At 44.1% G+C, this 27,279-nt stretch overlaps 1 protein-coding gene across 2 annotated transcripts in view; it reads left to right on the top strand.

Annotated features, from left to right (window-relative positions):
- camk1da (calcium/calmodulin-dependent protein kinase 1Da) overlaps positions 1-26,705 on the top strand; it is a 429,764-nt gene extending 403,059 nt beyond the window's left edge. Inside the window, exons 9-11 of one of the 2 annotated variants that reach the window (XM_068059551.1) lie at positions 15,153-15,240; positions 16,448-16,577; positions 20,752-26,704. In XM_068059551.1, coding sequence (XP_067915652.1) covers positions 15,153-15,240; positions 16,448-16,577; positions 20,752-20,879 — 346 coding nt within the window. In that variant the 3' untranslated portion in view covers positions 20,880-26,704. Of the gene's footprint in view, positions 1-15,152; positions 15,241-16,447; positions 16,578-20,751 lie in introns of both variants that reach the window. The other variant, XM_068059552.1, reaches the window with a different exon arrangement.
- Positions 26,706-27,279: the final 574 nt, after the last annotated feature.

Raw genomic sequence — 27,279 nt, forward strand, 5'->3', positions numbered from 1 at the left:
AATTTATAATGGCCAATTTACCTATCTACCTGCAAGTCTTTTGGCTTGTGGGAGGAAACTGGAGCACCCGGAGGAAACCCACGCAGACACAGGGAGAACTTGCAAACTCCACACAGGCAGTACCTAGAATCGAACCCGGGTCCCTGGAGCTGTGAGGCTGTGGTGCTAACCACTGTGCCGCCCAAAATTCTGTGATTCTATCTGAAATAATGGAATCCAATTATCAGGAGTAAACTTGATGAATGTCTGTATAAGAATAAGCTGGTAAACAGTATCCAGCATGGACTCAGTTGCAGGAAAATCACACGTCTCCACTCTCCTTACGTTCTCTCAGGAAATAGCATGTCAACTAAATAGACTCCTATGTCCGACTGCACCTAGACTTTGAAAAGACCCTCATGAAAGGCTATTAATCAAACCCAGTGCTGTGGGGATTCAGAGGATGAGGAAAGGCTGAAGACACTTAGGTTTTTCAGCCTGGAAAAAACAAATCATTCTGGTGTCTGAAAGGTGGCCTTAGAGCTTAGAACATAAGAACTAGGAGCAGGAGTAGGCCATTCGGCCCCTCAACCCTGTCCCGCCATTCAATAAGATCATGGCTGATCTGCCCCACACCCCAACTCCTCTTTCCTGCCAGATAGTGAATGGTATGGAACAGGTAAATCAGAATATTATTTTAGATTAACTTGTGGGTGTAGACATGGGGATATAGGTTAAGACAAGTATTCTATATCTCTAGGATTAGTAATTAATAAGTGCTCCTTCGAACACACACACACACACTCTCGCTAACCCTTGCACACACACACTCATACACACTCTCTCACACACACACAGACACTTATACTCTCTCTCATACACACGCATTGCCAGGGCTGGATTTTTAGATCCCGCTGCCGATCTCAGTGTCGAGCTCAAAAAATGCAGGCCGCACGCCAGACAGCCGCTGCAATCTCCCGAGCTGCGGCTCAGTTAAATAGCCAGGGCAGCCCACCCCCATCCCCCGTCCCCGCCACGGAGCCCAACATCTTGGGCTTGGTAAAACATAGCCCTCACTCTCACACATACTTTCTCATGTACACCCATCGGGCTGGATTTTATTCCTGCGCCGTTCTCCGCGGCGGCACGCTTTGAACTCAGCGGTCTTCCGACATGGAAGTACCACCACACAGCCCTTGCGATATTACGTGTGGGGGCTGATTTAAATACAGGGGGCGGAGTGACCACCTCTATTTAAATCAGCCCCCGCAATGGTGTCCGCTGCCAGCATGCAGGCACTAGCGCCATTTTTAAAGGGCTTTAAGCCCTTAACACAGATTTAAATTATTAAAGGTGTATTGTACCTAATACATTTTAAATAAATAATTAGGAGATGGAGACCCTGCCCCAACCCTACCAATGGTCATATCACTGCCCAATATTTGCAAAACTTGCCTTATTCCCTACCCAAACTTTACCCCGCAACCTTCTAACTTTTGTCCTTCAACCCCTTCCCATTATCCCCACATCCAATAAAAAGTGTTTTCCTCGCTCCCCCACCCCTCCTGCCCTGAAAATTATACTCCCCCCCTCCCCACCAGGTTCTCACCTCGGAACTCCATATGGAGTTCCAAAGGCAGGCCCCCCGCCTGCTGGTAAGTTAATTTACATCTACTTTAGGTTGATTTAAGTATGTAGATGAAGGCCCCGGCCGCACCGAGGTCTCCCACCAGTAATATGCGGTGGGCCCTTCTCGACACGGGGTCGAGGTGGGCTTCTCCCCACAGAATTTTACTGGCCGCGACCCATGACGTCGAGGGGCTGGTAAAATTCAGCCCATACTCTCACACACACACTCTATCACACACACACTGTCATACACACACTCTGTCACACACACACTCTGTCACACACAAATTCTGTCACACACACACTCTGTCACACACATACTCTGTCACACACACACATTCTGTCACACACACTCTGTCACACACACTCTGTCACACACAAATTCTGTCACACACACACTGTCACACACATACTCTGTCACACACACACTCTGTCACACACAAATTCTATCACACACACACTCTGTCACACACATACTCTGTCACACACATACTCTGTCACACACACACTCTGTCACACACACACTCTGTCACACACAAATTCTGTCACACACAAATTCTGTCACACACACACTCTGTCACACACAAATTCTATCACACACACATTCTGTCACACACACACTCTGTCACACACATTGGTTCACACACACATTCTGTCACACACACACTGTCACACACACTCTGTCACACACACTCTGTCACACACACATTCTGTCACACATACTCTGTCACACACATACTCTGTCACACACAATTTCTGTCTCACACACACTGTCACACACACATTCTGTCACACACACACTGTCACTCACACACTGTCACACACACACACTCTGTCACACACAAATTCTGTCACACACACACTCTATCACACACACTCTGTCACACACACACTCTGTCACACACATTGGTTCACACACACAATTTCTGTCTCACACACACTGTCACACACACACTCTGTCACACACACTCTGTCACACACATTCTGTCACACACATACTCTGTCACACACACACTCTGTCACACACAAATTCTATCACACACACACTCTGTCACACACATACTCTGTCACACACATACTCTGTCACACACACACTCTGTCACACACACACTCTGTCACACACAAATTCTGTCACACACAAATTCTGTCACACACACACTCTGTCACACACAAATTCTATCACACACACATTCTGTCACACACACACTCTGTCACACACATTGGTTCACACACACATTCTGTCACACACACACTGTCACACACACTCTGTCACACACACTCTGTCACACACACATTCTGTCACACATACTCTGTCACACACATACTCTGTCACACACAATTTCTGTCTCACACACACTGTCACACACACATTCTGTCACACACACACTGTCACTCACACACTGTCACACACACACACTCTGTCACACACAAATTCTGTCACACACACACTCTATCACACACACTCTGTCACACACACACTCTGTCACACACATTGGTTCACACACACAATTTCTGTCTCACACACACTGTCACACACACACTCTGTCACACACACTCTGTCACACACATTCTGTCACACACATACTCTGTCACACACACACTCTGTCACACACATTCTGTTACACACATACTCTGTCACACACACATTCTGTCACATACATACTCTGTCACACACACACTCTGTCACACACTCTGTCACACACACACCCTGTCACACACACACCCTGTCACACACACACTCTGTCTCACACACACCCTGTCACACACACATTCTGTCACACACACACTCTATCACACACACACTCTGTTGCACACACACTCTGTCACACACACTGTCACACACACACTCTGTCGCACACAGGTTCTGTCACACACACACTCTGTCACACACATTCTGTCACACACACACTGTCGCACACACACTGTCACACACACACTCTGTCACACACATTCTGTCACACACACACTCTGTCACACACAAATTCTGTCACACACAAATTCTGTCACACACACACTCTGTCACACACACAGTCTGTCACACACATTCTGTCTCACACACATTCTGTCACACACACATTCTGTCACACACACACTCTGTCACACACATTCTGTCACACACATACTCTGTCACACACACATACTCTGTCACACACACACACTCTGTCACACACATTGTGTCACACACACATTCTGTCACACACACACTCTGTCACACACATTCTGTCACACACATACTCTGTCACACACATACTCTGTCACACACACACTCTGTCACACACACATTCTGTCACACACACTGTCACACACACTGTCACACACATTCTGTCACACACATTCTGTCACTCACACACTGTCACACACACACACTCTGTCACACACAAATTCTGTCACACACATTCTGTCACACACATACTCTGTCACACACACACTCTGTCACACACACACTCTGTCACACACAAATTCTGTCACACACATACTCTGTCACACACATACTCTGTCACACACACACTCTGTCACACACTGTCACACACAAATTCTGTCACACACAAATTCTGTCACACACACACTCTGTCACACACACATTCTGTCACACACATACTCTGTCACACACACACTCTGTCACACACACATTCCGTCACACACATACTCTGTCACACACACACTCTGTCACACACACACTCTGTCACACACATTCTGTCACACACATACTCTGTCACACACACACTCTGTCACACACACACTCTGTCACACACAAATTCTGTCACACACATACTCTGTCACACACATACTCTGTCACACACACACTCTGTCACACACTGTCACACACAAATTCTGTCACACACAAATTCTGTCACACACACACTGTCACACACACATTCTGTCACATACATACTCTGTCACACACAGACTCTGTCACACACACATTCTGTCACACACATACTCTGTCACACACACACTCTGTCACACACACATTCCGTCACACACATACTCTGTCACACACACACTCTGTCACACACACACTCTGTCACACACAAATTCTGTCACACACAAATTCTGTCACACACATTCTGTCACACACATACTCTGTCACACACACACTGTCACACACAAATTCTGTCACATACATACTCTGTCACACACACACTGTCACACACACATTCTGTCACACACATACTCTATCACACACACACTCTGTTGCACACACACTCTGTCACACACACATTCTGTCACACACACATTCTGTCACACACTCTGTCACACACACACTCTCACACACATTGGTTCACACACACACTGTCTCACACACACACTCTGTCACACACACACTCTGTCACACACATACTCTGTCACACACAATTTCTGTCTCACACACACTGTCACACACACATTCTGTCACACATATTCTGTCACATACATACTCTGTCACACACACATTCTGTCACACACACACTGTCACTCACACACTGTCACTCACACACACTCTGTCACACACACACTCTGTCACACACATTGGTTCACACACACAATTTCTGTCTCACACACACTGTCACACACACACTCTGTCACACACATTCTGTCACACACATACTCTGTCACACACACACTCTGTCACACACATTCTGTTACACACATACTCTGTCACACACACATTCTGTCACACACACATTCTGTCACATACATACTCTGTCACACACACACTCTGTCACACACAAACTCTGTCACACACTCTGTCACACACACACCCTATCACACACACATTCTGTCACACACACACTCTGTCTCACACACATTCTGTCTCACACACATTCTGTCACACACACATTCTGACACACACACACTCTGTCACACACACTCTATCACACACACACTCTATCACACACACACTCTGTCACACACACACTCTGTCACACACACTCTTTCACACACACTCTTTCACACACACTCTGTCTCACACACACACTGTCACGCACACACACTGTCACACACACACTGTCACACACACTCTGTCACACACACTCTGTCACACACAAATTCTGTCACACACATACTTTGTCACACACACACTCTGTCACACACATTCTGTCACACACATACTCTGTCACACACACACACTGTCACACACACTCTGTCACACACATTCTGTCACACACATACTCTGTCACACACACTGTCACACACATACTCTGTCACACACATACTCTGTCACACACACACTCTGTCACATACACACTCTGTCACGTACACACTCTCTGTCACACACACATTCTGTCACACACACACTCTGTCACACACACACTCTGTCACACATACATTCTGTCACACACACTGTCTCACACACACACTCTGTCACACACACTCTGTCACACACATACTCTGTCACACACAAATTCTGTCACACACATACTCTGTCACACACATACTCTGTCACACACACACTCTGTCACACACATATTCTGTCACACACATTCTGTCACACACATACTCTGTCACACACACATTCTGTCACACACGTACTCTGTCACACACACACTCTGTCACACACATATTCTGTCACACACACACTCTGTCACACATACATTCTGTCACACACATACATTCTGTCACACACACACTCTGTCACACATACATTCTGTCACACACATATTCTGTCACACATACATTCTGTCACACACATACATTCTGTCACACACACACTCTGTCACACATACATTCTGTCACACACATATTCTGTCACACACACACTCTGTCACACACACATTCGGACACACACACGCACACACACACATACACTCATGCACACTCACTCACACCCTCTGACAGAAACGCGCAGAATGATCAATACTTGGAAAGAACTAAAAAATGAAAATGCTGCAAGTACTCAGCAGCTCTGACAGCATTTGTGGAGAGAGAAACAGAGTTAATGTTTCAGGTCGATGGTCTTTCATCAGAACTGGAAAAAATTAGAAATGTAACCGGCTTCAAGTAAGTGCAGAGGCAAGGAAAGGTGGGAGGGAGAGGAGAATAAAAGGAATGGTCTGTGATCGGGTGTAAGGCAGGAGAGATTAAATGACTTGGAAAGGACTTCCAGGGAAAGAGAGAACGGCAAAAACTCTGGATGCATTTAAGGAACAAATGGGAAGTGTAAAATGCTTCTCAATGCTTCAACGAACATCAGACAAATGGGTTTCCTCATCCATAATTATTTTGTGAAGCTTTTTTCTCCAGTTTGCATCTTATAATACTTAAAATACAGTCGAATGAGTTTGTTTCCTGATTGATAACTATCCACTTCCGTCTTGAATGCCTCAATTGAGCCTCACTCACGTTAGGGGCCTTAGAAATTTATTTGATAAATTTTGGAGGGGGTGGTTCCCTATAAAAATATATATATACCGGCAGGGATGGCTGCCCTTTAAAAAGGGCGCCAGCGCCTGCACACAGGCAGCTGACGCCATTGCTTGGGACGGACAGCCCACCCCCTCCATGTGATTGAACCACCACACTCTCAGGCAGTGCATTCCAGATCCTAACCACTCGCTGCATGAAAAAGTGTTTCCTCGTGTCGCCAATGCTTCTTTTGCCAATTACCTCAAATTTGTGCCATTGATTCTCAATCCTTCCACAATGGGAACTGTTTCTCCCTATCCACTCTGTCCATACACCTCCTGACTTTGAATACCTCTATTGCACTTTGATGAAGTAATCACCACTGCCTTGTGGGTGTCTCGGGAGAGACCAAGGCTAAGGGAGTAAACCCTAACAGAAAGTCCGGAGTGGAACCCCTAAGGCGGTCATGTGTCACCTTTGGCATGTTTCCGGCAGTCCTTGCAGCTGTACCGGTGCCAAACGTCGTGCTCTGGACCCCACTAGGAAGGCCAAGAGGGGGGTTTTGACACTTGGGCAACTCACAACCTCTATACATTCCACCCAGGCAGGTGCCATGGAGAGGTCACTGCATAGTCACCTCACAGCGACCAAAACAACACAGAAGGCAGCAGTTACAGGTTATAAGTCCAGCTCAATTGGCGTAGAGATTGGGCGCCACGGGTTGCCTTTGTCGGTGGGAGAGGTCATTGCATTTCACTGGACACTGCCTCAAACTGGGCAGCCCCCGGTCAGAAAGGTTCCATACTGCCACAGTCTACCCACTTCAATGGGTGCTGTTCAGGGTCATTGCCCGACAAGTGGACTGTAACACCGCACCAAACAGCATGACAAAAAAAGGAAAGAAGGTACCAGCCCTTTGTTTTACACGCTGGAACGTCAGAGCTATGTGTCCTGGCCTGTCAGAAGACCTTACACAAATCAACGATTCTCAGAAGACCACCATCATTAACAACGAGCTCAGTAGACTCAATGTGGACATTGCAGCACTTCAGGAGACATGCCTCCCTGCGAGTGGATCTCTAACAGAGCAAGATTACACCTTCTTCTGGCAGGGTAGGGATCCTGAAGAACCAAGACAGCATGGAGTGGGCTTCGCCATCAGAAACTCTTTGCTCAGCATGATAGAGCCTCCCTCAAATTGCTCGGAACGCATACTGTCCATCCGACTGCTCACCACCTCTGGTCCAGTACACCTACTCAGCATCTATGCTCCAACACTCTGCTCCCCACCTGAAGTTAAAGACCAATTCTACGAGGAACTCCATAATATCATTAGTAGCATTCCTAATACTGAACATTTGTTCCTGCTGGGGGACTTTAACACCAGGGTTGGGGCCGACCATGACTCATGGCCCTCCTGCCTTGGGCGCTATGGCATTGGAAGGATGAATGAAAATGGACAGAGCCTGCTGGAGTTGTGTATCTATCACAACCTCTGCATCACCAACTCGTTCTTTCACAGTAAACCCTGTCACCAGTTTTCATGGAGGCACGCAAGATCACATCGTTGGCACCAGCTGGACCTCATCGTCACAAGGCAAGCCTCTATAAACAGCGTTCAAATCACACGCAGCTTTCATAGTGCGGACTGCGACACCGACCACTCCCTGGTGTGCAGCAAGGTTAGACTCAAACCAAAGAAGCTGCATCACTCCAAGCAGAAGGGCCGCCCGCGCATCAACACTAATAGAATCTCTTATCCACAGCTGTTACATAAGTTTCTAAATTCACTTGAAAAAGCCCTTCAAAACACTCCTACAGGGGATGCAGAGTGGGCACACATCAGAGACGCCATCTATGACTCAGCAATGACCACTTTTGGAAAATGTGAGAAGCAGAATGCAGACTGGTTTCAATCTCACTTTGAAGAGCTGGAACCTGTCATAGCCGCTAAGCGCATTGCACTGTTGAACTACAAGAAAGCCCCCAGCGAGTTAACATCCGTAGCAGTTAAAGTAGCCAGAAGCACTGCACGAAGAACAGCCAGGTGCTGTGCAAATGACTACTGGCAACACCTATGCAGTCGTATTCAGCTGGCCTCCGACACCAGAAACATCAGAGGAATGTATGATGGCATTAAGAGAGCTTTTGTGCCAACCATCAAGAAGATCGCCCCCCCCTCATCAAGTCTAAATCAGGGGAAACAATCACTGACCAACGCAAGCAAATGGACCGCTGGGTGGAACACTACCTAGAACAAAAAAGTGGGTAAGCAAACTGAACAAACTGAGATGAAATAAAATAAAATAAACACAAAAAAATACATTAAAAAAGAAAAAAGAAAAAAATAACTAAAAATAAAAGTAAAATGGGGGGCCCGTCATGCTCTGAAATTATTGAATTCAATGTTCAGTCCGGCAGGCTGTAGTGTGCCTAATCGGTAAATGAGATGCTGTTCCTCAAGCTTGCGTTGATGTTCACTGGAACACTGCAGCAAGACCAGGACAGAGATGTGAGCATGAGAGCAGGGGGGAGTGTTGAAATGGCAAGCAACTGGAAGCTCAGGGTCCTGCTTGCGGACTGAGCGGAGATGTTCCGCAAAGCGGTCACCCAGTCTGTGTTTGGTCTCCACAATGTAGATGAGACCACATTGTGAGCAGCGAATACAGTATACTACATTGAAAGCAGTACAAGTAAATCGCTGCTTCACCTGAAAGGAGTGTTTGGGGCCTGGGATAGTTAGGAGAGAGGAGGTAAATGGGCAGGTATTACACCTCCTGCGATTGCAGGGGAAGGTGCCATGGGAAGGGGACGAGGTGGTGGGGGTAATGGAGGAGTGGACCAGGGTGTCATGGAGGGAACAATCCCTTCGGAATGCTGACGGGAAGGGAGGGGAAGATGCATTTTGGTAGTGGCATCACGCTGGAGTGGCAGAAATGGCGGAGGATGATCCTTTGGATATGGAGGCTGATGGGGTGGAAAGTGAGGACAAGGGGAACCCTGTCGCGGTGCTGGGAGGGAGGGGAAAGGGTGAGGGTAGAGGTGCGGGAAATGGGCCGGACACGATTGAGGGCCCTGTCAACAATAGTATGGGGGAATCTTCGGTTGAGGAAAAAGGAGGACATATCAGAAGCACCGTCATGGAAGGTTAGAACATAGAACAGTACAGCACAGTACAGGCCCTTCGGCCCAAGATGTTGTGCCGAACCTTTAACCTACTCTAAGATCAAACTAACTACCTACCCTTCATTCTACTATCATCCATATATCTATCCAAGAGTCGCTTAAATGCCCCTAACATATCTGCTTCTGCTACCACCGCTGGCAGCGCATTCCACGCACCCACCACTCTCTGTGTAAAGAACCTACCTCTGACATCTCCCCGAAACCTTCCTCCAATCACCTTAAAATTATGCCCCCTGATGATAGCCCTTTCCACCCTGGGAAAAAGTCTCTGACTATCCACTCTATCTATGCCTCTCATCATCTTGTACCCTTCTATCAAGTCACCTCTCATCCTTCTTCGCTCCAATGAGAAAAGCCCTACCTCCCTCAATCTTTCTTCGTAGGACATGCCCTCCAGTCCAGGCAGCATCCTGGTAAATCTCCTCTGCACCCTCTCTAAAGCTTCCACATCCTTCCTATAATGAGGCGACCAGAACTGAACACAATATTCCAAGTGTGGTCGAACCAGGGCCTTATAGAGCTGCAGCATAACCTCGCGGCTCTTAAACTCAATCCCCCTGTTAATGGAAGCCAACACACCATACCCCTTCTTAACAACCCTATCAACTTGGGTGGCAACTTTGAGCGATCTATGGACATGGACCCCAAGATCCCTCTGTTCCTCCACACTACCAAGAATCCTGTCTTTAAGCCTGTATTCTGCTTTGAAATTCGACCTTCCAAAATGAATCACTTCACACTTTTCCAGGTTGAACTCCATCTGCCACTTCTCAGCCCAGCTCTGCATCCTGTCAATGTCCCGTTGCAACCTACAACAGCCTTCCACACTATCCACAACTCCAGCAACCTTCGTGTCATCGGCAAACCTGCTAACCCAGCCTTCCACTTCCTCATCCAAGTCATTTATAAAAATCACAAACAGCAGAGGTCCCAGAACAGATCCTTGTGGAACACCACTGGTCACCGAGCTCCATGCTGAATACTTTCCATCTACTACCACCCTCTGACTTCTATGGGCCAGCCAATTTTGTATCCAGACAGCCAACTTTCCCTGAATCCCATGCCTCCTTACTTTCTGAATGAGCCTACCATGGGGAACCTTATCAAACGCCTTGCTAAAATCCATATACATCACATCCACTGCTCTTCCTTCATCAATGTGTTTTGTCACATCTTCAAAGAATTCAGTAAGGCATGTGAGGCATGACCTGCCCCTCACAAAGCCATGCTGACTGTCTCTAATCAAACCATGCTTTTCCAAATAATCATAAATCCTGTCTCTCAGAATCCTCTCCAATAATTTGCCCACTACCGACGTAAGACTGACTGGTCTATAATTCCCAGGGTTATCTCTATTCCCTTTCTTGAACAAGGGAACAACATTTGCCACCCTCCAATGATCCAGTACTACTCCAGTGGACAGTGAAGACGCAAAGATCATCTCCAAAGGCGCAGCAATCTCTTCCCTCGCTTCCCGTAATATCCTTGGGTATATCCCGTCTGGCCCCGGGAACTTATCTGTCCTCATATCATTCAAAATTTCGAGCACATCCTCCCTCTTAACCTCAACCTGTTCGAGCATATCAGCCTGTTCCACGCTGTCCTCACAAACGACCAGGTCCCTCTGGTTGCATCATCAGAGCTGATGTGTCGGAGACGGAGAAACTGGGAGAATGGAATGGAGTCCCTACAGGAGGCAGGGTGTGAAGAAGTGTAGTTGAGGTAGCTGTGGGAGTTGGTGGGCTTATAATGGATATTTGTAGACAGCCTATCCCCAGAGATGGAGATAGAGAAGTCAAGGAAGGGATGGGAAGTGTCGGAGATGGACCGTGTAAAGGTGAGAGAACGGTGGAAATTAGAAGCAAAGTTGATAACGTTTTCCAGTTCGGGGCGGGAGCAGGAAACGACACCGATACAGTCATCAATGTACCGGAAAAAGGGTTGGGGGAGGGGGCCTGAGTAGGACTGGAACAAGGAATGTTCGACATATCCCACAAAAAGACAGGCATAACTAGGACCTATGTGGGTACCCATAGCAACACCTTTTACTTGAAGGAATTGAGCTGTTCTCCCTTTGCCAGCTACAGGAGAAATGCCGCGAACAACAGATGCCCCTCTATGTTGCTTTCATAGATCTCACCAAAGCCTTTGACCTCGTCAGACGTGATCTCTTCAGACTACTAGCAAAGATCGGATGTCCACCAAAACTACTAAGTATCATCACCTCATTCCATTACAATGTGAAAGGCACAATTCAGCATAGCGGTGCCTCATCAGACCCCTTTCCTATCCTGAGGGACATGAAACAGGGCTTTGTTCTCGCACCTACACTGTTTGGGATCTTCTTCTCCCTGCTGCTCTCACATGCGTTCAAGTCTTCAGAAGAAGGAATTTTCCTCCACACAAGATCAGGGGGCAGGTTGTTCAACCTTGCCCGTCTTAGAGCGAAGACCATAGTACGAAAAGTCCTCATCAGGGAACTCCTCTTTGCTGATGATGCTGCATTAACATCTCACACAGAAGAGTGTCTGCAGAGACTCATCGACAGGATTGCAGCTGCCTGCAACGAATTTGGCCTAACCATCAGCCTGAAGAAAATTAACATCATGGGACAGGGCGTCAGAAATGTTCCATCCATCAATATTGGCGATCACGCTCTGGAAGTGGTTCAAGAGTTCACCCACCTAGGCTCAACTATCACCAGTATCACCTGTCGCTCGATGCAGAAATCAACAAGCACATGGGAAAGGTGTCTGCTGCTGTGTCCAGACTGGCCAACAGAGTGTGGGAAAATGGCGCACTGACACGGAACACAAAAGTCCGAGTGTTTCAAGCCTGTGTCCTCAGTACCTTGCTCTACGGCAGCAAGGCCTGGACAGCGTATGTCAGCCAAGAACGACGTCTCAATTCATTCCATCTTCGCTGCCTCTGGAGAATCCTTGGCATCAGGTGGCAGGACCGCATCTCCAACGCAGAAGTCCTCGAGGCAGCCAACATCCCCAGCATATACACCCTACTGAGCCAGCGGCGCTTGAGATGGCTTGGCCATGTGAGCCGCATGGAAGATGGCAGGATCCCCAAGGACGCATTGTACAGCGAGCTCGTCACTGGTATCAGGCCCACCGGCCATCCATGTCTCCGCTTTAAAGACGTCTGCAAACGCGACATGAAGTCCTGTGACATTGAGCACAAGTCGTGGGAGTCAATTGCCAGTGATCGCCAGAGCTGGCGGACAGCCATAAAGGCGGGGCTAAAGAGTGGCGAGTCGAAGAGACTTAGCAGTTGGCAGGAAAGAAGACAGAAGCACAAGGAGAGAGCCAATTGTGTAACAGCCCTGACAACCAATTTTATCTGCAGCACCTGTGGAAGAGTCTGTCTCTGTAGAATTGGCCTTTATAGCCACTCCAGGCGCTGCTCCACAAACCACTGATTACCTCCAGGCGCTTACCCATTGTCTCTCGAGACAAGGAGACCAAAGAAGAAGGTTGCACTTTGATGAAGTAATCCAGTTTATGTAAGTTGGTCACACCCAGTGAGTTCTTTCTGTTTCATCTTCAGTTTTATTTTTGTATGCTTTCACGGGATGTGAGCATCGCTGGCAAGGCCAAAACTAACTGACCTGGAGAAGGTGGTGGTGAACTGTCTTCTTGAATATAACTGAGTGGCTTCCTAGCCCATTTTAGAGGGCAGTTAAGAGTCAATCACATTGCTGTGGGTCTGGAGTCACATGTAGGCCAGACTGGGTAAGGACGGCAGATTTCCTTCCCTGAAGGACATTAGTGAACAAGATGGGTTTTTACGACAATCCAGTAGTTTCATGGTCACCATTATTGAGACTAGCTTTTTATTCCAGATTTTATTTCATTAACCCCATCCACCAACTTAAACATTCACTCCCTTCACCACTGACACACAGTGGCAGCAGTGTGTATCATCTACAAGATGCACTGCAACAACGCACCAAGGCTCCTTCAACAGCACCTTCCAAATCCGCAACCTCTACCACCTAGAAAAACAAGGGCAGCAGATGCATGGGAATACGATTTCCTGCAAGTTCCCCTCCAAGCCAGACACCATCCTGACTTGGAACTATATCGCCGTTCCTTCACTGTCGCTGGGTCAAAATCCTGGAACTCCCTTCCTAACAGCACTGTGGGTGTACCTACCCCACATGGACTGCAGCGGTTCAAGAAGACGGCTCACCACCACCTTCTCACGGGTAATTTGGGATGGGCAATGAATGCTGGCCTGGCCAGCCATGCTCAAATGCCACAATTGAATGAAAGAAAACTGAATTTAAATTCCCCAGCTGCCAAGGTGGGATTTGAATTCATGTCCCTGGATTACTAGCCCAGCAGCATAGCCACTATGCTACCGTACCCCCCAAAAATGCTATAGCAGCTTCAACTTCTACCTGAACAGGTGGACCAAACTCTTAGCATCTCATCCACAGTGCAGCATCTACAACAGCAGTGTACTCCCTTTGTATTTTACTGGACTCTCAGCCTAGCTTATGCTAAAGTTCTGCTGTGGGCTGGATGCCGTGGTCATCTGACTGTAGAGGTGAGCATGCTACCAATCTTGTCAAGCTGACAATCTGACTGAAAAATAAGCTGGGAGAGCTTTGCATGAGACCAACACTATTCCTTTATTGAACAGCAGTTGCTATTCACCTTCAGAGCAGGTTGGCTTTCAGTTGCAGTGACTATTCAGCCTTGGGGGGAGGGGGGAGACACAGTCACTATTCGAACCAATGTGATATGTGTCAGAAATCAAGACTTCCCAAAGAATGAGTTGGATTTTAAGTGTCAGCAATGATAACCCGCCCATTCAATTCACTTTGTTTCCAAGTGTATATACAAGATGGGTGAGAGGACCTCTGTTACAACATAAGCATCCGGAAGGATCTGGAATAAGATCATTTTCAGGATTGGCTTTCTGACATTTTGCTGAAAGCCTGAGTGGTGCCGAAGCCAGCAATGTAAAGAAACTTTATTTTGTACAAGTAACCAATGTTCTTTCTTTTACAGGATTGCTGGAGACACAGCACTGAACAAGAACATTCATGAGTCTGTCAGCCGACAAATCAGGAAGAACTTTGCTAAAAGCAAATGGAGGGTGAGCAGCTCCTTATTCTTCTGCGTGAAGAACTGCAATGGATGTTATAAAGTAGATATTTTGTTTAAAAACTCCTAATTGCACCCAGTGGGTACACATGGAACGTTGTCCCATTTTATATCTGCCCAACTTTCAGAGTTTGGTCTGCCCATTCCAGTTCAGCAAATTGAGTGCCCATTTGGTGCAGGATGGGCAATGTTATTTTAATATGGACAATGGCCTACTTCAGGATTCTCCAACACCTTTTCTTTGTCTGCGGGACCTCGATAATGGTTAAAACCGACAGTGTCATCTAATGACTAAAACAAGCATCTTTTCTTGTCTGCCACCCTGTGTTGGTGAAACTGAGGTCTGCCAGTGAGCCCTGATCACGTGTAGGATGCCCAACTAGTTCGGAACTCTATTCGGAAAATGGAACAACAACAACTTGCATTTATATAGCGCCTTTATCATAGAAAAATGTCCCAATGTGCTTCACAAGACATCATAAGGCACAGCCACCAATGTTGGAGCCCTTAATTACCATTCCAATCACTGTCCATTAACCCTAATAAAAGGTGCATGTGCATCAGATGAGCACAGGATCATGCTCAGCTGTAACGCACACAGGCCCCAATCTTATCTCGGAGGCGTGGTCAGAGCAGGGTGGAGGTGTTATGGACAGGAAACCTAGAAATACAGCTTTCCTGGATGCTGTTTAAAATTTGAGTTCTTCCCTTGGCCCAGCAGCTTACATCTTTACACACCCAGCCATCGGATCCCACGATGTCCGACCCCCTCCGCAGTGTCTGATCGCAAACCCGTACGTCTGGGTTTCCTGCCCACAAAATCGCACCCCCACCGCAGCCTGCTCTCTGCCCAGCTCCTAGTAAATATTGGGACCTATGTAATATGTAATCTTAATCTGAGCAAAACACATAGTAGCTATTCTGTCTGTATAAAATTGATGGAAGATTTATTTGCCCTACATGTATTGAAATTATTAACCGATTTATTAAGAATATGCTAACAATTTTATTGCACAAAGATCTTCGCAATTGTTCATGTGCTTTAAGCTGTATTTCCTTTGGAATGTGATACCCTCTTTGGTCTCTATCATTTGTAGTTTATTCTGTGTCCCCTTAATAAGACGTACACTTTCAGAGAAGTGGATTGAAAATATTTTCCATCCTTCATGTTTCTGAACTAAATTTTAACTTGGTTTCAGCAAGCGTTTAATGCTACAGCTGTTATAAGACACATGAGGAGATTGCACCTGGGCAGCAGTCAGGAAGGGTCAAATCTGAACGCACAAACCAACCGCAATCCACTACCAGATGTCACATCTCGTAAAGATTGTAAGTACTTTACAACAAAGAATTACATTTATTGTAGGGGGAGGGGAAGAGAAAAGGCTTTTTTTCCAGACTTACTGAATGCTTCAAAGCTTACTCAGGCTGAATTCTGTGAAGTAGCATGGAATTTGTGCTCCCAAGTCTCTCAGTTTTCCAGAATACTTTTAAACAAGAATATGCGGAAGGGATCATTGCCCAACTTTGCACTGCCAACGAGCACCTCACCGCCTGAGGGCACATAATCAGAAATTTGGATCCGCTGCTCACACCATTTTCTCCCCATGACCTTAAATGGTCAGAAAATGGTGTGCAGCACATATCCAAACTCCCAATATGCATTCCAGCGGACAAGGATCGTTGCTGGCATCAGATAGTCAGGAAATCATCCTCTAATATATGGTGGGCTCAAACTCCTTAACCTTAAAAACTGCAACAACCCTTCTGCTCCTGTTATTAGCATAGGGCCTGCTCCAGTAATTAGATTAGATTAGATTAGAGATACAGCACTGAAACAGGCCCTTCGGCCCACCGAGTCTGTGCCGAACATCAACCACCCATTTATACTAATCCTACACTAATCCCATATTCCTACCAAACATCCCCACCTGCCCCTATATTTCCCTACCACCTACCTATACTAGTGACAATTTATAATGGCCAATTTACCTATCAACCTGCTAATTCTCACAGTAACAGCAAGCTAAACACTTTATCAGTAATCTATGATCAGCGTGCACATCCCAGATGCCACTAAATGCAGACCAGAAGAAAACCATCTGAAGAAAAGCAACAAACAAATAGTAGGGTTTTTTTAAATTGTTCATAAAATGGCTTCCGTAATCCCCTAGTCGCTAAAAGCCCTGACTGGTGTGGTACTGCTCATTGGTAAATAAAACCGTTTCTGCTTTGACCAGACAATTTCCCTCAGCTTCAATCCTGGGTCTTTCAACACCCAGAGAATTATAGAATAGAATCATAGAATGGTTACAGCACAGAAGGAGGCCATTCGGCCAGTTGAGCCTGTGCTGGCTCTCTGCAAGAGCAATTTAGCTAATCCAAATCCCCTGCCCATTACCTGTAGCCCTGCAAAAGTTTTCCCTCCAGGTACTTATCCAATTCCCTTTTGAAAGCCAAGGTTGAATCTGTTCCCAACACACTCTCAGGTAGTGCATTCCAGATCCTAACCACTCGCTGCATGAAAAAAATCTTTTTCTTCATGTCGCCTTTGGTTCTTTTTGCTAATCACCTTAAATCTGTGTTCTCCAGTTCTCAACATTTCCGCCAATGAGAACAGTTTCTCTTTATTTACCCTATCTAAACCCTTCATGACTTTAAACACTTCTATCAAACCTCCTCTTAGCCTTCTCTGTTCTAAGGAAAAGAACCCCAGCTTCTCCAATCTATCTACGTAACTGTAATTCCCCCATCCCTGAAACCATTGGAGCAAATCCCTTCGGTACCCTCTCCAAAGCCTTCACGTCCTTATTATTTCACTCGTTCCCTGATAATTACTTTCTGGTGAAACTGTGACAGATCCGTGTCAAATATATTATGTAATTTGACAGATTATGAATTATTACGTCCCAGAAAGTTGGTGTTATAACAAAATGCAGGGTACAATTTCCCAAAGTCCCTCTACCATGTGAAATTTTCCCAGTTGATCGTAGGGAATGTTCTTCAGCATGGAAGGTAATATAAATGGTAATTACAATCCCACTTTTCAAAGCATTGCAATTTTCACCATATCAATATCTGACATGGATGCATGGTACTCCGTATCACATTCAGAAAGTTTCTATAAAACTATTCTAATAACCTATCTGCATTATGCCAGTATAAGGGGCACTGTCTTCATAAAACGCCTTTTTGAATCTTTTAATTGCCCAGGGAGGGAGAGGGGAAGAAGTACCATTTTCAAAAGAGTGACAGCGCCTATCATTAAAATCACAATGCAATAAAATGCAGTTTACATTATTGCGTTGTTTTTCACACAAGATGGGGGTCATTTTAATTTGATGATGTATAATGAGAATATCTGCTGCCCATTATACACCCCTCCTGCTTCTACTTTTCCATTCGACGTGGAACATGATAGTTCTGTGGAATTAAGAATTCTCGGTGACAGCAGACTTCCATCTCAGATTCAGGTCATAGCTAGGAGAGACAACGATTTCACAGATTCCTGGTCACTAAAGGCCAAGCAAGACACTCCCCTCGCGATGTGGACATATGAATGTAGCCAGAACAAAATAAACAAGCTAGTGAACTGGGATTATTCTTATGCACGTATGAATTAGGAGCAGGAGTAGGCCATTCAGCCCCTTTGAGCTTGCTTCGCCATTTAATAAGATCATGGCTGATCTAATTGTGGCCTCAATTCCACTTTCCTGCCTGTCCCTGATACCCTTTGACTCCCTTGTTAGTCAAGAATTTATCTACCCCTGCCTTAAAAACATTCAATGACCCGGCCTCCACTGCTATCTGGGGAAGAGACTTCCAAAATCTCACCACCCTCTGAGAGAAAACATTTCTCCTCAACTCTGTCTTAAATGGATGCTCCCTTATTTTTAAACTGTGTCCCCTAATTCTAGTCTTTCCCACAAGGGGAAACATCCTTTCTACATACACCCTGTCAAGTCCCCTCAGGATCTTATAGGTTTTAATAAGATCACCTCTCATTCCTCCAAATTCCAATGGCTACAGACTCAACCTGTCCAACCTTTCCTCATCAGATAGCACCGCCCCTCCCCATTCCAGGTATCAGTCGAGCAAACCCTCTCTGAACTGCCTCTAATGCATTTGTATCCTTTCTTAAATAGGGAGACCAAAACTGTACACCAATACCCTATACAACTGGAGCAAAACATCCCTACTTTTATATTCCATTCCCCTTGCAATAAACGACAACATTCCATTTGCCTTCCTGTCTGCATGAAAGGTGCTAGAAAGAGTTTTTCCACTCCTATTTCATCATCCACTGCCTCTCCTCCACTTTGTATGTTTCTTTTATGTGAGGGAGAACTGGTAACATTTGCTGATAGTGCTAGGTCTGCCTCAAGTTGCAAAGATCCCAAGTCTGTTTCTACCTGACTTTTACCCCATCTTGATTTTCCATTTATTTTACATATGTTTATTTTATTTTGTTTTAGAGATACAGCACTGGAACAGGCCCTTCGGCCCACCGAGTCTGTGCTGACCATCAACCACCCATTTATACTAATCCTACATTAATCCCATATTCCGACCACATCCCCACAATTCCCCTACCACCTACCTACATTAGGGGCAATTTACAATGGCCAATTTACCTATCAACCTGCAAGTCTTTGGCTGTGGGAGGAAACCGGAGCACCCGGCGAAAACCCACGCGGTCACAGGGAGAACTTGAAAACTCCGCACAGGCAGTACCCAGAATTGAACCTGGGTCCCTGGAGCTGTGAGGCTGCGGTGCTAACCACTGCGCCACTGTTGTTAATGAATCATCTCTTTCTGAAGATATAAATGACAGAATACAAGGAACTATTTTAATAGAAAGTCAGCGTGTGTAATACGTTTCCTTTCCCTTTGAATGAGTGTGATTCTCTGCTCAAATACCACAGTTTTGCGTAAAATGGCTGCAGAGGCAGGAGCAATCCAACTGTGAATGACAACAATAATAATGATGAGCACTTGAAGGAAAAGATTTGCAGGGCCACGGAGGAAAGGGTGGGACTAACTAAATTGTTCTTACAGAGAGCCAGCACAGACCTGACGGGCCAAATGGCCTTCTTCTGTGCTATAACCATTCTGTGATTCTATGATTCTATAAATCATTTGTCACAACAATATACTCCAGCAATAGCCAACAGATTTGCTCTGTGCACAAATAAAGAAAACATAGTTTTACTGAACATTTTTTGGTTTTTAATGACAATTTATAGAAGTTTTCTTCAACTTTACCCCATCTTTTTGTGAATTTATGCATGTAAGTATCAACGCCATCATTAGGAAAAAATAGCAGGGACTTTCAGAGGCTACAGTGTTTGGTTCCACACAAATTAACCAAAGATTGTTAATCATCATTGATTTGAATGTTAATTTTTAAACAGAGCATTAGTACTGATCACAGTGTTCTCTCAAGGTTTATAATTAATCTTGTCCAATTGTTTTCCTTTTCATCCTAATGGGTTTCTTGCAGGTATGTCTCCTTCCACCGCCTGTAGTATAGCGTCTGCCGTGTCTTCTCCCTCTGGTATATCACCTGTCGGATCAGAGGGGAGAACAAGATCTACCACAGTCACCACAGTGCACACCGGGAGCAAATGACATGTCCCTTTCACAAAATTTAAAGTGGGAAACAACATCACTGTGATGCATCCCAGAATTCAAGTGATTTCACCCTGCCATGTGCACTGAAGCCGAGACGGATCCCAGGAAAGATTTTTAAAGGCCATATTTTATACTGTAACTCTTATACAATACATGTATCATATACTGCATTGAATCATGTGCTGATGGATTTAACAGTATCTGGTGCTGTGCATATGAGTCTAGCAATGTTTTATTTCACCTTGTATAAATCATTTTCCCAGTAATCGTGTAATATTTTTCTCTAAATTGGCGGCATTTCTCCTGGATGTATGTTTTCCAAGGAATGAGATATTAACTGGACTGCACAATCCATTGCTTATTTATTGTGCCCTTGTTGATTGCTTTATCTTACATGGTACTTCCTCCTGTTTCAAAAATTGAAGAGCTCCTTATGCTGTAATCTTGTGCAACTGTATCTTTGTGATAAACAGCATTGGGCTGACAGAACCAGGAACAGAAATGCTGTGATATTAACCTATCGGGGTTTAAAATACTAAAACATTTTTGTCCTAAAACGGACAAGGACTTTTAACTATTCAGGGCTAGAATATAATGTCACCCTTGCTAATTCCAGCTTTAGTGATTGTCTCTAGTTGTACATATAAAAAGTCATCTTAAATTAATTGAGTTTTTAGACTATCTGCCAATATCACATTGTTATATTGCATCTTTTTAATCACATTTTTCTGCTTTCGGTTAATGTTTTTGTAACAACATTCAGTACTACTCAATCTGTCTGAGATAGATGAATCCTAACCTAATTATATAGATAGCTAGATAGATATATTGAAAAGTAAGGTACTACAAGGATTAGTTGTGCCTTTTTCAAAAGACTTCTTGTAGGCGGAATGATCATAGAAACTAGCTAAACAATTTTTACGCCTCATTAAAAATAAAAATACATATGAGTAAAGCACCCCCAAGGAAAGCATAGACCTGTTAAATCTAAATCTGTTTAAATTACTTCAGTATTTTAATAACATTTTTCAATTCCAAGACATTCCCTACACCATGTGGCAGGATTCTTTGGCGTGGTGTTTTATTTTTATACTACTGGTAGGTCTGGAACATTTTAAAAGCTGTTTTAACTTTTTTTTGGCTGACACTGAACGTGGTTATTAGATGACATCAGAAGGCGTAAAGCTACATATTTCTGTGAGCAGTTTATCTTAAGGGAACATGGACAAGCAGTTAATAATTTTGCTTAAAAAAGCATATAGTCAACAATATAGCCTCAAAATTACTCCTGGTGAAGTTAAAAGAGACACACATTTATATGATGTTCTTTTGTCTACTATTTTGTTAGAGCCATTAACCTATAAATCATCGACTAATATTGCCAAAAGGCAACAATTTTAATGTTAAAACATTAATATGTATCAGGCTTTTCAGAATGGCTTGACAGTGGTTAGAACAATCTTTATTAATATTGTTGTTGCACTGGTTACAGATTTCCCCCAGGAAGGCTGATAGTAAATTCACCATTGGTAGATCTTGGTAAAGCTGGTGTGGGCTGAACAGCCATTAGCCTCTTTCCAGAGGAGCACTAGAAAGCAACATCTGATGATGATTAGTGGGGTTTTATTTTAATTTAATTTCTTTGCCTTTTAGATCACATATCAGTTTAGGAATGAGTGCTAGATGATCACCCAGGCCCAAATCAATCCAGGGAGCTGAGAAGTTTTTTGTTTTGGGCAGTGGCAAAGATGAAGCTTGTTTTCCACTTTGTTGTTAGCCGCAGGTTGTCCAGGCAAGTGTGTAAATTCAGGTAGTGACTCAATATTACCACCAGCCCACCTCCGAATCCCAACTGTAATGGTTACTGCTTAGAGAGAATGCAAGATTGCAAGACCCAGGCAAAGACGGCCATCTTATTTCATCCATCGAGCTGCATAACTGCCATCATGTTGAATAAATGGTTCCAGAGTTTTTGCCTCCATTATCCAGAAAGGTATGGGGAATGTTAACATGGTGGTTATGTTGTGGGACTAGTAATCCAGAGGCCTGGATCGATGATCAGGAGATATAAGTTCAACTCCCACTATGTCAGCTGGGAATTTAAATTTAGCTAATTAAATAAATTTAAAAAAAACTAGAATCAGTAATGGCAGCAATGAAACGACTGGATTGTTGTAAAACTCATCTGGTTCACTAATGTCCTTCTCGGGAAGGAAATCTGTCATCCTTACCCAATCTGACCTCTGTGTGACTCCAAACCCACAGCAATGTGGTTGACTCTTAACTGCCCTGTGAAATGACCCAGCAAGCCACTTGTTGTATTCAAGAAAGTGGCTCACCACCACCTTCTCAAGGGTAATTAGGGCTGGGCAATAAATTCTGGTCATGCCAGCAATGCCCACATCCTGTGAATGAATAAATAGAAAAAAGTCCATTCCACATATATATCACTCTTTATGTTGTGAACATCCTGACATCAGTCCTAAATTTGCCTTTTATTGTTTTAACATGTGTTCCCTTGTCCCTTCAGTTTAAGGTAATGTTAGATCTACCATTTATTGTCTTGTACACATCTCCAAGATCAGCTCCAAGTTGCCTCCTTTAAAATCTGTAAAGCCAAGTTTCTCTAGTTGTTCCTTATAACCTGGTCTTCTGACACTGGAGATTAACCCAATGACTCTTCTCTGAAATTGAATGCTTCCTTTGTGTCTTGATGACCAGATACAGTACTCAAATGTGTTTGACCAGATCGCTACACAGTTTGAGCTTGACCTCCTCTGACATGTCCCGTACTGTTTTGGCTAAATAGTTCCTCATTCTCTTCGCTTTGTTGATTGCTGTTCCCCAGTGGTTGGGTTTGTTGAACATTGAGGCGACTAAAATCCTTAGATGTCTTTCAACTCCATACTTAGTTATTTTCATATCATTCATGCAGTACTTACGTCAGCCCATTCTTTCTCTTCCTGTGTGCAGTGCTGCACACTTGTCTGTATTATATTTATCAGCCATTATTCTGCCAAACAACACATTTTGTCTAACTCATTTTATAGTTCCTAAGCTACCTCTTCAGAAACAATTTTGTATCCTCTGTGACTCGGTGAATTTGACTGGTTTGCATTGTGCAATTAAGAACAGTGAAAGTCCAACACTGATCCCTGGGGCACCCAACTTGCTACGTGCTCCTTCCTGACCCACTTTCTCTGACAACTACCCACTGCTACCTACCTTTCAGCTACGTTATTCTCCATTCTCAGGTTTTATCCTTTTTCTCCATAGCTTTCAGCTTAAACAGTGACATTTTATGCGGAACTTTTATCAACAGATTTTTCGAAGTCATTGTACAGTCCACTTGAGATGTCATTTCCTCAAAAGAGTCAAAGAAATTGGTCAAACAGGATCTTAGCCTCAAATGCAGATTGGTTGCTGTTTACGAGGTTGGGATTGGGAGAGGAAATCACACTTTCTAGCATAGTGGATTTACCAGTATTAGCAGGGAGAACATTAACTGGATGCACATAGGAAATTAAATGTGTCTGAAACAAACTAATGGCCATGGAAAGGATTTTTTTCAGCAAATGATTGACTTATCATTTGCTGAAAGGGTTCAAATACTAGATGGTATAATTCAATAAAATAGGAAGTTTGTTGTAGGAAGGGAAATCAGGGAATGCTGTTTTTACAATATTCTTGTAAAATTAGTTTCAATAGAGGATCATTGAAGCAGACAGTATAAATTGGTTCAAGAGATAATTTGCTGTGTTTCTGGAGGGAGAATGAATTGAGAGATATGGTGAGAAGCTGGGTAGGTGGATTGAGGTCACTCAGAAATAACTAGATTTGTTGGGGCCTCTTATCTTTCCGAAACATTCTTATGCTCTAACATATTAGCACAGTGATCATTTACTGTGATGTGACTGCCTTGTTGTTAAATGCGTTTTCAAGTTCCCTTAAAATAACCTTTCCTGACTATTTCTGACAATAGAGTAAAGCTTGCCCCCACCCCCCACCCCACCCCTCGCAAAGTTTTCTTTTAACTCTTAATTGAGTTGCAGATAGCCTCACTGCAGTATTGCTGGAAAACAGTCTTATCACAAATTCCTAGAAAGCAAGATCCTGCTTTTTTCTGTAGAAAACAGAAATCGTACACAGATATGACACATGGCTCCCCATTACATTTCAATGACCTATAGTATCTTATATGGCTGAAATCAGGCAGTGCACACTGTCAGTGTATTACCCAATTGCTACTAATTTGAGAACTGATTCAGATTTAACTGTGAATTGAAGTCTGTGTGTAAATGCATGATGCACTGCATTGCATGAGTGGATGGGGTATTGGGGTACCCGTAACCTACCCCTTCTTTAACCTATTGATATATTTTTTAAACCCGTTACCAGACCAAAGTGTTGAGAAGGTGGTTTGACAAGTTCTGTACAACAGCTTACATTGCAAAATACAGAGACGAAATTTCCCATGCAATTGACTAGCCGACCATGAATTGTAAAGTTTGTTTACATGAAGCTTCCTGTTTTTCTCAAAGACCACTAGCTGGTAGTAGAGTGGGCAGAACCCACCACCAAATAATCCAGTAGGATTTTCAAAACAGTCAGGTCAGTAAAACAAAGGAACAGGACACTGGTGCACTAGTGTATTGCAAAAGGATGGCAGGATGAGTGATTTTTGCGAAGAATATCCAACCTCAGATAAACTGTCAGGAGGGAATGCAGCATGTTTTCCCGATGAGAAGAAGGATGACCGTTCTTGGGCATGCTCTATTGCCCATGTTTGGAGTGGCTTCATTATTGGCCTGGCAGCAGATTGCTGACCTGTGCTGTCCTGGTTGGGTGATAACAGTCCATGGCATGGGAAGCTCAGATGAACAGATAAATAAAGGAACTGAAACAACTTACATTGGAAATTTCCCAGTAAATCCTTGTTAAATTGTGTAAGAATTTGTAGAATGTACCATTTTGTCCATTTGGTAAAAGTAAGGATGAGTAAGGGGTGGAAGGTTATCAGGGGTAGGTGGAAATGTGGAGTTATCAGTTCAGCCATGAACTTATTGAATGGCGGAGCAGGCTCGAGGGGCCGAGTGGCCTACTCCTGCTCCTAATTCGTATGTTCGACTACCCAGCCGGTCTGCTGAAGGTTAAAAGGAGGTTTTCTTATCAATTCAATGGCTCGTTCTTTCAAATAACTAGACTCCCCATGGAAAATTTATCTAAGGGCAATTTTAATTGCCAAGCATTCACCTTTAATAACTGTAAGACTTTCAAATATGTGGGCATGTTTTAAAAGCTTCAAAAATATACTCTTAAGCCCAGGAATGTCTGTGTGGCAAATATTACTGCAAATTTCTCAGTCAGTATTTTTTTCACAATATTTTGTCCGGTAACTACTTGTAATGTGCATGTAATGAATGGATTGCAAAAGTTTACACCTTCCCTAATACTTCTGGCAACGGTACAGCAGATTGATTATGGGGCTTATATAGCAACTGACCTGTCCAGGTTCTCTGCCTTTGACAATCATGTATACATAATTTAAATTTCTAATGTATTGGGAATAATGAAAATAAATTGTTTCCCTCAAATAAATTCAGTTTTGATCGTCATAGATATAGTTGTCTGGTGTAGTATCTTGTGATTGTTAGTTGAATTGATTATTGTAGGTGATCCATCTTTCGGATGAGATGTTAAACTGAGGGTCTGTCTGCTATAAAAGACAAACAATCCCATGGCACTATTTTGCAGAAGTGCAGGGGAGATCTCCCTGGTGTCCTGGCCAATATTTATCCCTCAACCATTATCACTCAAACAGATAATCTGGTCATTATCAAATTGCTGTTTGTGGGAGCTTGCTGTGCGCAAATCTGCTGTTATCCATTATAAAAGTGGCTACACTTCAAAAGTACTTAATTGACTGTGAAGTGCTTTGGAGAGCTTAGCGGTCATGAGAGGTGCTTTATAAATACAAGTAAGGTTCTTTCTTTCATTAACTTTTGATGGTGTGTTGCACACACTGCTTTTATACGAAAGCCCATCTCTATCAAGTGATTTCTGATGGCTGAATACCCTACTTCCTTCAGTCACAAATCCCACACTGTGTATAGTGACAGCTGTATATATCTCTTAAGGACTCTAATTGTAAAATATGACCTTATAGAAAATAACAGCTCTACAAAGGAATACATGAAGTCGACTCCTCCACTGTATTTGTTTTTACTCCGATTTACTCTTGTAGTCTCACAGGATATCAGCTAGCATGCAGCACACACAAGCACAGTCCACACTGCCACAGCACAGTTTTTTTCTCCAAATACACCTCTACTTACTCTATGAAACTAAGAAAGTTTGAATTTAAGAAGGGATTTAAGAAGTTTGACGTTAAAGTTTA

Source organism: Heterodontus francisci, chromosome 27 (genome assembly GCF_036365525.1).
Source record: "Heterodontus francisci isolate sHetFra1 chromosome 27, sHetFra1.hap1, whole genome shotgun sequence".
NCBI lineage: Eukaryota > Metazoa > Chordata > Chondrichthyes > Heterodontiformes > Heterodontidae > Heterodontus > Heterodontus francisci.